At 46.2% G+C, this 16,715-nt stretch overlaps 1 protein-coding gene across 1 annotated transcript; it reads left to right on the top strand.

Moving 5' to 3' along the window:
* Positions 1–214: 214 nt before the first annotated feature.
* On the top strand, positions 215–14,769 carry LOC133447413 (death-associated protein kinase 3-like). Its single transcript, XM_061726084.1, has 9 exons — positions 215–469; positions 6,875–7,096; positions 7,436–7,462; positions 7,978–8,008; positions 8,102–8,339; positions 9,784–9,859; positions 10,304–10,456; positions 10,534–10,579; positions 12,795–14,769. The coding sequence occupies exons 1-9, from the start codon at positions 408–410 to the stop codon at positions 13,449–13,451; spliced, it is 1,512 nt and encodes a 503-aa protein (XP_061582068.1). The 5' UTR covers positions 215–407; the 3' UTR covers positions 13,452–14,769.
* The last annotated feature ends 1,946 nt before the right edge of the window (positions 14,770–16,715 follow it).

Below are 16,715 nucleotides of genomic sequence, written 5' to 3'. Positions count from 1 at the left end.
GACACCTGAGAGTGACTCCACCCCACCGCCCGTGCACCCCCCGGCCAGGGGAGGCCCGATCCCCGGACCCGGCCCATCCCCCCCCCCCCGGCCCACCCCGGCGGACACCCCAAAGGTCATGGAGTCCCCACAGACGCAGGGGCACGTGGCCCCCGCCCAGCGACGGAGGACCAAGGCAGCAATTCAGCCGAATGTTGTTCAGTGGAGGCAGTGGAGACTTATTTCTATTTCTGAAAGGTGGCAACCCTGCTGACGTCAGTCCTGCAGCAGCAGGAGGCTCTCAGGTTTCAGTTAGAGCTCAAACCCAGACCCCGGTGGTTTCAGGAACCTTCCAGGGTCCATCATGAGGACGTAGACGAGGACATAGACGTTGTTTGTGGTCCTAAGTTCAGACCTAAACCCTGAGGATGGAGCTGTTCAAGCAGCAGAACGTGGAGGACTTCTATGAGATCGGAGAAGAGCTGGGAAGGTTAGCGATGCAGCATGTGCTAGCTAACCCTGCATGGGGGGAGTGGAGCATGCTGGGTAATCACCTCAGGAGCATGCTGGGTAATCACCTCAGGAGACCTGCAGCCTCTCAGACCACATGACCCTGAAACACCTGAAACACTGGAGAGGGTTAGCCGGGGGCGGAGGAGGGAACTACAACAAGTGTAACTCTGAAAACTGACCCAGCACTGCCTTTTAAAGGACTTGTCTATGTTTAGCAGATCCGGTCCACAGAAACCTCCAGACCCCCCAGAGACCAGAGACCCCCAGACCCCCCAGACCCAGAGGGGGGACCAGAGACCGCCCAGCAGGATCAGAGACCCCCCAGCAGGACCAGAGGGGGGACCAGAGACCCCCAAACCCCTCAGAGACCAGAGGGGGGGCCAGAGATCCCCCAGAGACCAGAGACCCCCAGACCCCCCAGATCCAGTCCACAGAAACCTCCAGACCCCCCAGAGACCAGAGGGGGGACCAGAGACCCCCAGACCCCCCAGAGACCAGAGGGGGACCAGAGACCCCCAGACCCCCCAGAGACCAGAGGGGGGAACAGAGACCCCCAGACCCCCCAGATCCGGTCCACAGAGACCCCCAGCAGGACCAGAGACCCCAGACCGACCAGAGACCTCCACAACCAAACTCTGCATACTTTAACTGGACATGGTTAGGTGTATTTTGGGATGTTGGATACAGTTTATGTGAGAGAGAGAGGGAGGGAGAGAGGGGGGGGCAGACATGCAGAATGTGAGACACTAATAATAAACCAGAATGTGAGACACTAATAATAAACCAGAATGTGAGACAGACCAACTACAGACCAACTGGACGTTTTTTTTTTTTTTTTTTCAAAAAACTTTATTTCACAAAAACATGAAGTTTACAAATTATATATCTTCAACAGAACATAGAAATCACATTTCATGCCAGGGGAGTATGGAAGCATATGAGGGTCTATATTCAAATTAAAATGCATTTGCGGAAATGCTTTTTAATTTTAAGAATGTGGCTGCATTATTTGAGTCACAAATCAAATTAATAATATATATAAACCGATTTGCATTTTAATTTTCTTCTTTACACTGCACATTTTATGTCATAATCAAAAAGAAAACAAAGAGGACATTGCTTTTTCTTTTTCATGCTCTGCCCGCAAAATAGTGGTCAAAATTCGAAAACGAATTTGCAATCCCAGCGGCGCAGGAGAGTGACGTCACGGCCGCTCCTTTCAGCTTCATGCTGACCGTGCTGCATCTAATTACGCTAGGGGGAGCTGTGGACATTTGACGCTGCATATTTGCCTGGATTGTAGACGTTTAGTGACAAACTCTGTTAGAATTAGCTGCCCAGATGGATTCTAATACAACCTGATGATCAGGTTGCGACCTCTCACCACCATTTTCCGTGGCACCAGCACGGAAAGTGGTAAATTCCGTGTGAGCACCACAGGTATTGTACCTATGCAAGATCAATAGGTCTTGGTCGTCTTGACGTCATCACCTGGTGGACCCGCCATACCGGAAGCTACCTTAGCTTAGCTTAGCAGCTCTTTGGACCACTGCGCACTGTGTACAGACGTGCTCCCTCTTCATTTTGTCTTAGCCTACTCGTTACTACTCGGAGTGGGGAAACGATCGCTAATGGTTTAACTTTTCACCGCTTTCCTGCTCGGAGGCAGAACCACGGAGGCCAAGTATCTGAGATAACAAAGTAAAAGAGTAAAAGAGTCGTCGGCTCGCTTGGATCGCGGCTGTAACGACCAAACATAACCTTCCACAGTAAACCACAAACAAACACTCACACAGACCGGGGTCGGATCATTCACACGGGTTTTATTCCCGACTTCTCCAGCTAAACGCAGTTGCTGGCCAGCTCTCTGCGGTGCGATTAACCCCAGTCTTCAGATAAAACTAGTTTGTTGAGGAAAAAATATTAACTCTATTTGTAGCTGCAGAGGAAAAAAATAATCTCACCAGGAAAACAAAAATATTGCTCACGCCTCGGAGCCTCTTCCGCATAATATAGCGGTCAAAGAAAAGAAAAAAGTAAGAGTAATACAAAACATGTACTGCATGTTGTACTATTACACTAATTTATTGAAACACATGGTGAGTCAAACATTTTCCAAAGCAGCTGCCAAACACTCCTAAACAAGGTAGTAAGACGGTGGTTGTGCAGAACTGCGGCAGTAAATCCTCGTTGGAGCTCCATTCTTTAGTAGTGATCTCATATGGCTCCAGACCGTTAATAATCATTATTTTCTCCATATTCCGGTCCCTGGCTTCCTTGTTTAAGGTATCCCGGTAAATTCCAGTTCCTTTCCGGCATTTTAACATCTTTTTTTTGCGTTCCGTCTGTTCACTTGGTGCTACTACACTGCTGTTTGTTTACACTCATAATATAAACTCATAAAACACAGCGCTGCCAAAATGGCCACCGCACTGAGAATGTAACTTGGTGACCAAGCCCTATTCGTATATATACACGGATTATTACATTATTATTATTTATATCAGGGGTTCTTAACCTTTCTGACCTTGGGGCCCAATTTTTTCAGTACAGAGTGGCCCGGGGCCCATTAACCGAACGGTGCGCGTCTCCGCGTACCCTACGCCGTAGGCTACGCCGTCGATTTTACGCGGAACCATAAATCTGCCTTTATTCACCCGCCCGAGACTCGCCTTTTATTCGCCCCACCAACCGCCCGTGCGCTCCTGAAAGAAACTCCTGAAAGAACTCCTAGACAAGGCGGCAGGAAGAAAATAGAAGCAGGTCTAACGTCCGACCAAAGTGGGGAAAAAAACGAACAAAATAACGGCGTGTGGTGACGCAATCAAACAGCGAACAGCTGGAGTGACCGGCGTGTTCGTGGTGTTAAATGCAGCAAACATGTCAGCATGTCAGATCATTACTGGGATGTGGGGAAAAAGCAGAGGACACAAGAAATGATCAAATAGGTACCAGATCTTGTTGGATCCGGCACAAATTAAGCCCTAATAAGATTAAGATAAGATTCTTATTATATCTTATTATTTTATCAGAACCTTCCAGCTCCCTGTCCATCTCCCTCCAGCAGCTGCCACTTTATTGAGGTTCTTGTATTGAAATGACTGTTTCCTACAGCGCTTTCAACTTTTTTTTCAACTTTCAACCGGCTTTCAAAGTGAGTAGGGCGTGCGACAAAAGTCCAGCTCAAAACGACGCCGCGTCGCTCGCAACCAGTGTAGACAGTGCAAATAAAAAATAAAGCAATGGAACAGTTTTTGACGCTGACGCTCGCTCGCATCGCATGCAGTTAGGACACGGTGTAACGTAACCGCCTCAATGGGAGGACAGCCCGCACTCGCGGTAATTTATACATCATCTCCTCTAATATGTATTGTACACGTTCATCTGGGTCATGGTGTCACCACTTCGGTTGGAGAAAAAGTCAATGAATCACAGTATTAGTGTACTTTATGTTATTTTATATAGAGAAAATATAATAACACTGACACAAACTCAAAACGTGATGAAAAAAGATATATCACGTTATGCAGAGATGAATTATGGGTAATATGTGTATGCTGCATGTCGAGTCGACCAATCAGGATTGATCATGTGACAAGACGAGATTAACCGGCGGGAAATTCAGAAATTTGAAATGTAAACATAGAGCGGAGCGAGAGACGAGAGCGAAACAGACAGAAAGAGTGAGAGAGAGAGAGAGAGAGACAAATATCCATTGGAGAACGAGAACTCAGAACTAATTTAAAGTTAAAAATATATCTGTAAGAATCACTTCTTACAGCAGCAAAGACGCTGGTCAATACAGCACAGCTGTAGCCTATAATGTATTGAAGGTGGAGAGGCGGAGCTCCCAGCATGCAACGGGTAATTGAATGAGGTTTTATTTTATATTACTTTTTGTTTTCTACTGATTGTAAAGTGAATGTGCAGCGATGTATTAATGTTGATATAAAGCTTTACTCAGCAAGGGAAGGTTTCAGTGGATAAGAGTCACCGCATGCTTAATGATATTAAAGTCTAGTCTAGCCACCGTGAGTGAGTAGGTCTATTCAGTTAAAGACGTTGTCCTGCAGTTTGCGTCTCAATGTACAGTGCGACATACTAAAGGGCCCGTACATCGGTCTTGCACTGGGGCCCGTAGACATAACGTTCCGCCACTGGTCATAATATATATATATATATATATATATATATATATATATATATATATATATATATATATATATATATATATATATATATAGCCTCATAGTTGTATCAACATCTGCATCTGACTGTTATATTAAAAAAGTACATATTTGCCACTTAACATGTGTAACTTGAATTACACATATTTTTTTCTCTTCAAAATAAAATAGATTTTATTTTATTTTTCAAATGCTATCTTATTTTATTTTATTTCAGTTTGATTTCCCCTTTTCTTTAATTGTCTCAACAAATTGTTATAATAAATGAATATAAACACATCTTAACAATTGAACAGTTTTGCAGTTTCTCTTTCTTCCCCTCTTATAATCTTATGCCCCCACTTTCTGTCGTTCAGTGAGAGAATTGAGCTCTAACTTCTCCTGCCAGAACTTAAATCTGGGCTGGATGGTGTCAGGATCTCATGCACATGTGGAGGTGCTCATTATTGAGCCTGGAACAATATTTAGTTTTAATTATGTTCATTGTGGAGAAAGCTGCCTCACAGCTGTATCTGGACCCAAACATGGGCAGGATGTTTTAAGATGGTCAGTTTATTTTCTGTGACTTCAGTTCAGACTTGAGTGAATATGTTTGATGAAAAACTTTGTGTTTTGTTTCAGTGGCGTTTCACTTTCGCACTTTGAACGCCACGGTCTCTGAACGTATGAGACACTGGTTTTGTCCCAGTGTGAAGACTGAACCAGGATGAATCTGTCCATTCCGGGTTGAACTTCCCTTTCCACCTGTTACGCTTCTCATCTATAGAGTCAAGCTAATTACCGTATTTTGACGACCATACGGCGTGCCGTGTGGAAAGGAGCACCCTCAGTTTTGTGTCATTTCTGGATTTAAAACACACACACGGCGCGCCGTGTGGAAAGCCGACGTCTACACACACGGAGCGCCACCTTACAACACACACAAGCATACAAGTGTGCATATTTAAAAATAGAGCGGGAAAAAAACTTAGTTTGATTGTACTTTTTTTAATTACATTAATCAGTTGTCAGGACTCAGCGTGTCGGGTTTCATCCGAGCCTGATCAATGAGACCGGGAGAACTGCTCAGCGCTGCGACGGGCACGAGCCCGCAGCTCTCTGGCCGTGCTGCAGCAGAGTCATTTTCCGATGCTTTTGGGAAAGCCCGGACTGTCCAGTCCAGCAGACACGACAGCCCACGCATCTACTTGTACAATCCTTCAGCAGTAACGACGGAGCCCGCCGCCCGAGCGGGAGCCGACCTCCCCGGCCGCGGGGACGCGTCGGGATAAATGATCACGCCGCGTTCGCTCCCCGTTGGTGGGCGCAGACCCAAGTAATCGATCCCTGATCCTGGCGGATCTAAACCTACTCTGTGCAAAATGAAGGATTTACTCTGTAAATACACACCATTTCTCTTACTATTACACGTACAGCTAGCTGAGTGTCTTCTCCTCATTTGGTCGGGAGTTGCTATGCAGTCCTGCGGCCCACGCGGCCCACACGTACAAAACAGATTTTTTTTGTGGCCCACTAGATGGCGCTAGCGCCCCAAGTGTGGGCCGCGGCCCTATAGTTAAGAATCACTGATTTATATATTATTATTTTTTATAGTGGGTTAATTAGGAGTTTTTGTTACTGTGTTGCCGCGCAAGTTATGTTTGTTACTTTCAGTTTGTAAAAGCAGGTTTTTTTCGCTGTTTTAATGGTGTTTTGATTATGTTTTAACAGTATTTTGACGGCGAGTATTTAACCGTGTTTTCTAGTATTTAGCGTAAATTCGAGTATTTAATCGTGAGGTTTGCGTAACTGACATGAAATTATAATTTTTAGGACAAACCACAAGCGTTTCCTACTTCTTCTAACCAAACATAAGTGGTGACTTAACCTAACCAGACCTTAACCAGAGCGTCGTCAAAAACTCAAAATATCATTTTAATGGCTTGGATGCTGTTATAATATTAATAAATAATTGTAAATAATAATTTTTAATTAATTATTCGTTTTTATTTTATTTTATTAGTATTTATTATAATTATAACAAACTACATTTTGGACGCAGCTAGTGTCTTAGATCTTTACAGCGGCTCCACAAGGAGCATATTTGTCAGTCATCTGTTTTTATATAAAATAATGAGGGTCTTATTGATACTGGTCCTGGTACTGGTTCTGGTGCGGTTCCGGCCCAGTTCTGACCCAGATGTTCTGTCTTCCAGCGGGCAGTTTGCCATGGTGAAGCGGTGCCGGAACCGGGCTTCGGGTCGGGACTTTGCGGCCAAGTTCATCAAGAAGCGGGTCAGCGCCGGCTCCTCGCGCGGCGTCAGGCGGGAGGAGATCCAGAGAGAGGTGGAGATTCTGCAGCAGAACCGGCACCAGAACATCGTCACGCTGCACGACGTCTACGAGAACCGGACCGACGTGGTGCTGGTGCTGGAGCTGTGAGTAGAACCGGGCCGACGTGGTGCTGGTGCTGGAGCTGTGAGTAAAACCAGAACCAGGTAGAACCGGACCGACGTGGTTCTGGTGCTGGAGCTGTGAGTAGAACCAGAACCAGGTAGAACCGGACCGACGTGGTGCTGGTGCTGGAGCTGTGAGTAGAACCGGGTAGAACCGGGGAGGAACCAGGACCAGCAGGATCAAACGATTGAAACCAAAACTGTTTTTTATGAGACGCTAGCTGAACATTTTTACCTGGAGGTCAAAGGATCCGGACCCTGGTGGTCTGTAGAGGGACTGCAGGTCAGACCTGGACCAGGTCCTGGTTTCTTCTGTTCCAGGGTCTCTGGAGGGGAGCTGTTTGACTTTGTTGAGGAATTTATGAAAATCAGTTCATAAGTCCGCTCGTGGTATAGTGAGTTTTTATTCAGCCGGCGGTGAGCACGTCTACACAGACCAGGGTCTGGTTGAAATGCTGACCCAGATTGATTTGACCACAGGGTTTTTATACAAAAGTTCAATCAACAAAGACAGGAATAAACAAGCCAAGTGAGAGACAGTCAGGTGTGATCTTTCAGTTTTGGGACTACCCCTGAGGAGTCAGGAAGTCCATATATGGTCCTCGTCTCTGCAGGGGCTGGAAGTCACAGCCACTCCCACGGTGCCTGTCTCGGCAGGGATGCAAGACGCCGGAACTTGTGTGACAATAGGTCAAGCGGGGGTATGAGGCTGGGGCAACCTGCAAGGCGTCGTTCCCCTGCAGGGGTTTCAGGAAACTGGAACTTGCATGACAATGCGTCAAGCGGGGGTATGAGGCTGGGGCAACTTGCAAGGCGTCATTGTCCCTGCAGGTGCACATGCTGTCACAATGCTTCATCAACTTCCTGGCCCAGAAGGAGTCTCTCAGTGAGGAGGTCTGGGTTCAGACCAGGTCCAGGTCCAGACCAGATCCAGGTCCAGGTCCAGGTCTAGACCAGGTCCAGGTCCAGGTCCAGGTCTAGACCATTATTATTATTATCATTATTATTATTATTATTATTATTATTATTATTATTATTATTATTATTATTATTATTATTATTATTATTATTATTATTATTATTATTATCCTGCAGCCGGAGAACATCATGCTGCTGGACCAGAACGCCTCTCTTCCCCGGATCAAGCTGATCGACTTCGGTCTCGCCCACAAGATCGAGGCCGGAGTCGAGTTCAAGAACATCTTTGGAACGCCGGAGTTTGTGGGTGAGACAGTTTATTAGAGAAGCCTGGGGTCAGCAGAAACAAAAACTCCATCATCCATCCATCCATCATCCATCCATCATCCATCCACCCATCCATCCATCCATCCATCCATTCATCCATCCATCCATTCATCCATCCATCCATCCATCCATCCATCCATCCATCATCCATCCATCATCCACCCATCCATCCATCATCCATCCATCCATCCATCATCCATCCATCCACAAATCCATCCATCCATCCATCCATCCATCATCCATCCATCATCCATCCATCCATCCATCCATCCATCCATCATCCATCATCCATCCATCCACCCATCCATCCACCCATCCATCCACCCATCCATCCATCCATCATCCACCCATCCATCCATCCATCCATCATCCATCCATCCATCATCCATCCACCCATCCATCCATCATCCATCCATCCATCATCCATCCATCATCCATCCATCCATCCATCCATCATCCATCCATCCATCCATCCACCCACCCACCCATCCATCCATCCATCATCCACCCATCCATCCATCATCCATCCATCCATCATCCATCCATCATCCATCCACCCATCCATCAATCATCCATCCATCATCCATCCACCCATCCATCCATCATCCACCCATCCATCCACCCATCCATCCATCCATCATCCATCCATCCATCCATCATCCATCCATCATCCATCCACCCATCCATCCATCCATCATCCATCCATCCATCCATCCATCCATCATCCATCCATCATCCATCCACCCATCCATCCATCCATCATCCATCCACCCACCCATCCATCATCCATCCATCCATCATCCATCCATCCATCATCCATCCATCATCCATCCACCCATCCATCCATCATCCATCCATCATCCATCCATCCATCATCCATCCACCCATCCATACATCATCCATCCATCATCCATCCATCCATCATTCATCCATCCATCCATCATCCATCCATCATCCATCCACCCATCCATCCATCATCCATCCATCATCCATCCATCATCCATCATCCATCCACCCATCCATCCATCATCCATCCATCATCCATCCATCATCCATCCATCATCCATCCATTCATCCATCCATCATCCATCCATCCATCCATCCATCCATCATCCATCCATCATCCATCCACCCATCCATCCATCCATCCATTCATCCATCCACCCAACCATCATCCATCCATCCATCATCCATCCATCATCCAACCATCATCCATCCATCATCCATCCATCTATCATCCATCCATCATTTATCCATCCATCCATCCATCCATCATCCATCCATCATCCATCCATCCATCATCCATCCATCATCCATCCATCCATCCATCCATCATCTATCCATCCATCCATCCATCCATCATCCATCCATCATCCATCCATCCATCCATCGTCCCATTAAACTTCACGTTTCTGTCTTTCCAGCTCCAGAGATCGTGAACTATGAGCCGTTAGGTCTGGAGGCCGACATGTGGAGCATCGGAGTCATCACCTACATCCTGCAAGTTACCCCTGATCACCTGATCACCTAATCACCTGATCACCCGATCAACCGATCACCTGATCACCCGATCACCTGATCACCCGATCACCTGATCACCCGATCACCCGATCACCCGATCACCTGATCACCCGATCACCTGATCACCTGATCACCCGATCACCCGATCCCCTGATCACCTGATCCCCTGATCACCCGATCACCTGATCACCCGATCACCCGATCACCCGATCACCCGATCACCTGATCACCCGATCACCTGATCACCTGATCACCCGATCACCCGATCCCCTGATCACCCGATCACCTGATCACCTGATCACCTGATCACCCGATCACCCGATCACCCGATCACCTGATCACCTGATCCCCTGACCCCCCGACCCTCCAAACCATTACCGCTGCGTCTAAAAGGTTGTAACAATGATGGATGTTTGTTTCCAGGCTGAGCGGCGCGTCTCCGTTCCTGGGAGAGACCAAGAAGGACACGCTGGAGAACATCTCAGCCGTCAACTACGACTTTGACGAGGAGTTCTTCTGCCACACCAGCGACCTGGCCAAGACCTTCATCCGCCAGCTGCTGGAGAAGGACAAGACGTAACGGCTGTTTTACTGAACCTTCCTTCAGATCAGCAGAGCTGGGGTCTAAATCTGCAGATCTGTTTGTTTTACAGGAAGAGGTTAACGATTCAAGACACCCTCAATCATCCCTGGATCAAGGTGAAGGTTTATTAAACACTAACTAGAGGTTTACTAACACTAACTAGAGGTTTACTAACACTTACTAGAGGTTTACTAACACTAACTAGAGGTTTACTAACACTAACTAGAGGTTTACTGACACTAACTAGAGGTTTACTAACACTAACTAGAGGTTTACTAACACTAACTAGAGGTTTACTAACACTAACTAGAGGTTTACTAAACACTAACTAGAGGTTTACTAACACTAACTAGAGGTTTATTAAACACTAACTAGAGGTTTACTAACACTAATTAGAGGTTTACTAACACTAACTAGAGGTTTACTAAACACTAACTAGAGGTTTACTAACACTAACTAGAGGTTTACTAACACTAACTAGAGGTTTACTAAACACTAACTAGAGGTTTACTAACACTAACTAGAGGTTTATTAAACACTAACTAGAGGTTTACTAACACTAACTAGAGGTTTACTGACACTAACTAGAGGTTTACTAAACACTAACTAGATGTTTACTGACACTAACTAGAGGTTTACTAACACTAACTAGAGGTTTACTAACACTAATTAGAGGTTTACTAAACACTAACTAGAGGTTTACTAAACACTAACTAGAGGTTTACCTAATCTAACTAGAGGTTTACTAAACACTAACTAGAGGTTTACTAACACTTAGTAGAGGTTTACTAAACACTAACTAGAGGTTTACTAAACACTAACTAGAGGTTTACTAAACACTAACTAGAGGTTTACCTAATCTAACTAGAGGTTTACTAAACACTAACTAGAGGTTTACTAACACTTAGTAGAGGTTTACTAAACACTAACTAGAGGTTTACTAAACACTAACTAGAGGTTTACCTACACTAACTAGAGGTTTACTAAACACTAACTAGAGGTTTACTAAACACTAATTAGAGGTTTACTGACACTAACTAGAGGTTTACTAACACTAACTAGAGGTTTACTAACACTAACTAGAGGTTTACTAACACTAACTAGAGGTTTACTAAACACTAACTAGAGGTTTACTAAACACTAACTAGAGGTTTACTAACACTAACTAGAGGTTTACTAACACTAATTAGAGGTTTACTAACGCTAACTACACATATATACATATCTTATCATAAACAATATACTCAATCTACTAGGGGTGTAACGGTACATGTATTTGTATTGAACCGTTCGGTATAGCGTGTTCGGTTCGGAACGGAGGCGTACCGAACGAGTTTCCACATGGACATATTAAGTAGAGGACCGCACGTTGTGGAGCAGAGCGCTGCTGCAGCTGCACATGCAGTTGCACTCACACCGAGAAAGTATTAAGATTAAAGAAAAAAGCACTAACTAATGAAGAACTAAAGAGCTAAGCACATAATTGTGACAAGTCCAGTGTTTCCCCTACCATTGTTTAGGCCTGGCGGGGCCGCCAACGAGACCCCCCGCCAGGCCTAAAAAAAAAAAGCAGTTGTTCTGCAACGTGAGTGAACCTGCTCCGTTGCCTAGTAAAGCCTGAATTATGGTTCAGCGTTAAATCGACGTAGAGCCTACGCCGTAGGGTACGCAGCGACGTGCACCGTACGGCCGCTCGCTGCGTACCCTACGCCGTAGGATCTGCGTTGGTGTAACGCGGAACCATAAATCAGCCTTAACGATGCGAGTACCGCTGCTGAGAGCGCGGGCATATTATTATACATTATGGGATGTATAGAGTTTGTAGCCAGCCAACTATGGCGCCGGCCAAAAAAAGAAAAAATATCGCGGGCGACAAACAACATGATATAAAGTAATCTTTCTGCCAGGTACGTGTGTTTGTGTTTGCGTGTGATGCTGCAGGGAAGCATGAAGGAAAACACAGCCCGACGACACAACAGGCGTCCGCGGGGTCCTAGCGCCGGCACACGTAGAGCCAATGTTATTTTGTGTGTGTGTAATAAACAACTAGCACGTTTATATTTTGCATTTTGTTTTCTTACTGTACCGAAAATGAACCGAACCGTGACCTCCAAACCGAGGTACGTACCGAACCGAGATTTTTGTGTACCGTTACACCCCTACAATCTTCCATTTTATACACGTACATTATGATGAATCCCAACACAATCACTACCTCATGTTTCCTCTTCCCTGTATTTGGCAAAAATCTTTTCTCTGTATTTGCTTGTGAACCTCTAGATGGTTGTTCCTCCAATGATTGTCTGACTGGTGTTTATTTACCTCCTGCAGTCCAACGAGCACAAGGAGGAAAACAAGGCCAAGGAGCCGAGGAAGCGCGAGCGTCGCCAGCTGAAGACCAAGCGTCTCCGCGAGTACACCATCAAGTCCCACTCCAGCATGCCGCCCAACAACACCTACGTGAACTTCGAGCGCTTCGCCCAGGTGGTGGAGGACATCGACCGCATGGAGACGTCCTTCTGCAGCCTGGCGTCGGCCCACGACTCCCTGCAGGAGGACATCGACGCCATGGTCTCCATCTACAACGACAAGGAGTCCTGGTACAAGGAGGAGAGCGAGGCCGTCCGCCACGAGCTGTCGCAGGTCCGCTACGACTTCCGGAAGGTGGAGGCCTCCAAGAGGAGCCTGCAGGACGACATGCGGGCCTTCGGCTGCAGCCTGGAGGCCGTGAGCCGGCGCTTCCAGGACCGGCAGAACCGCCTGGACGCCCTGCGGCTGGACCTCAGCAGGGAGCTGACGAGGCTGCAGGAGGTGGTGGGAGGAGGAGGAGGAGGAGGAGGAGGAGGAGGAGGAGGAGGCTGCAGCTTCTCCACCGTCTTCAACAACGACGTCAACGAGGCCCTCAAGGAGCTGCTGGGACGAGGAGGACGAGGAGAACTGCTGTCCGGGATCAACCTGGACCTCAGCGAGGCCGGACAGCAGAGATGAAGGTCCAAAACAGTCAAAATTCCGTGAATAAAGTTGAAATGTTGAGAAAAAAGTCAAAATGTCGAGAATAATGTTGAAGTACAATTTCAAGAAAAAAGCCGAAATGTTGAGGAAAAAAGTCAAAATTACGTGAATAAAGTCGAAATGTCGAGAAAAAAATCAGAATGTCGAGAAAAAAGTCGGAATGTTGAGATTTATGTTGAAGTACAATTTCGAGAAAAAAGTCGAAATGTATTTCGACTTTTTTCTCGAACTGAAACCGGGTCACTGTTTCAGTTCTACTCGTCCTTTTTGGTTCATTAGTGGAACATTAATGAGGATCGTTGGACCAGTTTGATCAGATTTTATATAGAGCTATATCAGTTAGCATCATAGATTAGCATAAGCTAAGTCATCAGGTGATGTCTGTGATTGACAGCTTGCTTGGTGATTGTTCAGCTGCTGGTGGAGAACACAACAGAGTGGACTCAGTAACACAGTGGACAGCAGCTGTAAACGCCCCCATGTGGTCAGAAATGATACTGCTACACCTTTACTGCTTTAAAAATGCAGGTTCAACATGGTTGGATCTGGGTTAGGGATCTGGGTCTGGACAACTATTGTGTAAAAAAACAAAACCAAAAAAATCACACATACACGAAGAAAAGAGCGCTGAAAGTTCACGACTGCGGAAACCGGAAATGCATTGCTTCCAAGTGAAACAATCACAGCCCTCTCGTCTGTGTTTGGTCTGCGTCGCCTCGACGCGTAGTTACAATTTTCGGGAGGTGCACGCCAGCGACGGCGTCAGTGGCGGCGTCAGTGACGGCGTGTGGTACGCGTCGACACAGATCACACGCCGTAGGCACGGCGTCGTTTTGACGCAGAACCATAACTCAGCCTTAAGAGAGAGCCACTTCTGAGTCACTGGAAATGGATGATGCATTTTCTTTTCTATAATTGTAAACTGAATATCTTTGGGTTGTAATTCAAATCTTTCACTATTTTCTCATAATAACGGACAGATAAATCAATAATGAAAATAATTGTTGGTTGCAGGCTTCACTCAGTCCACTTTTATGACTTGCACCTGTACAGTCTACTGCAGTCCAGTGTGGAGTGGAGTGTAGTGTCATTTAAACGCGTACCCTACGGCGTAGGCACGGCGTCGTTTTGACGCAGAACCATAACTCAGCCTTAAGAGAGAGCCACTTCTGAGTCACTGGAAATCCTCACTCATGCTTTTGTTCTTGTTCTGCGGTTTTACTGTCTTCAGATCTGATCATGATTTATTAAAGTTTGCTTTTGGTTTCCAGCTGCCTTCTGGGTTCTTCTTTGAATTCTTTATGACACAAGAACATGTTTGAGAGCAATGACGACTGTCTGTTTGCTGTTAGAAGTGTGATGTTGGTTCTGTGGATCCTCTCCGGTTCTGTGTCAAGGTTGTGGGCAACAAAACAAAGACATTAATGGGGTCGAATGGGGTCAGGCGTTGCTGGTACCAGAAAACAAGGAAACGAGAAGAGGGCCAAGCACAGATCCCTGTGGCACCCCTGCTGCCAGCTCATTTGTACCCCATATACTGATACCCCATTTTAGTGTTGAGGTATTTGGGATGGACGTCTGACCGCTTCAAGTACTTCAAATTATGTGTTGGGTATTTGAAGGGGGCACTTTTAAAGCTATGTTTCTCATTTTCACTCCTATATTTGAAAACTCATCTGTCCAACGACAACACCTCAATAAAAAAGTAAATTCAAATACCTGAGACACAATATGAAGGGAGTTGGACTGGACAGCATTGAGTCGACGGTCTGTGACGCAGACGGTGTACAACGGCCGGACCATCCCATGGTTTCCAATTCACATTCTTTTTAGCAAAGCATTTTATCATTAAACAATGTTGTTGTTTTTTTTCCGTAGTTGCTGTTTTTAATTGTTTTATTCTCTTTTCTGCCATGTCTTGACTTTTTATCCCCTTTATTATTATTATTAGGGCCCGAGCACTGAGTGCGAAGGCCCTATTGTATCTGTAGGAATTTCTTTATTTTCTTCCGACGAAATGAGGGCCTTTTTCCACCTAAACGTGCCCCAAAAGCCAACAAATTTGGCACGCAAGCCAGGCCTGGCGAAAAATTTGATATTTAATGGTTTGCATTAATGGGCGTGGCCTAATGGCTCAACAGCACCCCCTAGAAAACTTTGTGCCTCAAGCCCCACAATACGGTTTGACATATGTTGAGGAATAATATAGAATCCAGTTCAGGAATCCGCTGTGGTGTTGAGAGTTTTATTTAGTAGCCGGCGGTGAGCGGACCAGCACAGATCGGGTCTGAGTTGGTGTGCCGACCCAGAGTGGTTTGACAACAGGACTTTTATACAGTAAGTTCAAAGCACAAAAGGCAGGAATAAACAAACCAAGTGAGAGACGAAAAGCAATTTAGAGTCGGATGTGATCTGTGTGGCCAAATGTCATTATCGGGCATTTGGCATGACTGTCACTGAGTTCTAAATTACCCCCTAGGGTGTTGTCGTGGTTCAAGTCTGTGTTGAAGCTACTTTCAAGGTGTCGCCTCTGCAGGGGGTAGGAAGCTGGCTTTCAGGTCAACCACGGTGTCACAATGCCTCATCACGTACATGCATGAAAATCGGTACACACCTGTATCATGTCAAACTTAAAGAAAAGTCTCTTGGCGCCATGGCCGAAACCCAACAGGAAGTCGGCACCTGAACCAGTGTCGACTCCCAAAATCATTTGGTTCTGGGGACCTCCTGAAACCGGGGTCTCACAGGTCTCACAAGTCCCAGAGACCCCAAACATTGAGACGTGAGCCCCCCCTGCAGGTCTTTGACACAAGGTACAGCAAAGTGTCCAGTGGCAGAACTTTTGACCAGACGTCTCATGCTTTCATGTAATGATGCATCAGTTGGGACGATGACGGTAGCAGGGAGTCTATGAAGCAGAAAATTGATTCTGCATTAGCTGTTCACCGTCGATACAGCTTTCAGAAAACTCACACAGTGGAGTGTTTAAATATGTTCATTCTGGTTGGGGTTGTACAATATTTTCACCTGTAACTACAAAGATACTCTGGGTGAAGACAGCACGTACAAGAGCCTTTTCTTGTGTGGATGGGAACACGTCGGCCAGGTTCAGGTGGGCTCCGTCTCGGTCCGTCCACAGTCTCACATTCAGGCCACAGAAGTGCACGCTGGTCGTGCTCGCAGGCCGCAGCACACAGCAGGCAGGTGGAAGCAGCAGCGGGATGACCGGGGTGGGGACCG

Source organism: Cololabis saira, chromosome 7 (genome assembly GCF_033807715.1).
Source record: "Cololabis saira isolate AMF1-May2022 chromosome 7, fColSai1.1, whole genome shotgun sequence".
Classification (NCBI taxonomy): Eukaryota; Metazoa; Chordata; class Actinopteri; order Beloniformes; family Belonidae; genus Cololabis; species Cololabis saira.
This window is presented reverse-complemented; position numbering and strand designations above follow the sequence as displayed.

What these genes read in the sequence shown, in the direction of transcription:
- LOC133447413 (XM_061726084.1), top strand. Translation starts at nt 408, where the DNA reads ATGGAGCTGTTCAAGCAGCAGAACGTGGAGGACTTCTATGAGATCGGA. An exon ending in AGGAGTCTCTCAGTGAGGAG is followed by an intron (nt 8,009 to 8,101) that starts GTCTGGGTTCAG and finishes GTCTAGACCATT; the next exon opens with ATTATTATTATCATTATTAT. An exon ending in TGGAACGCCGGAGTTTGTGG is followed by an intron (nt 8,340 to 9,783) that starts GTGAGACAGTTT and finishes CTGTCTTTCCAG; the next exon opens with CTCCAGAGATCGTGAACTAT.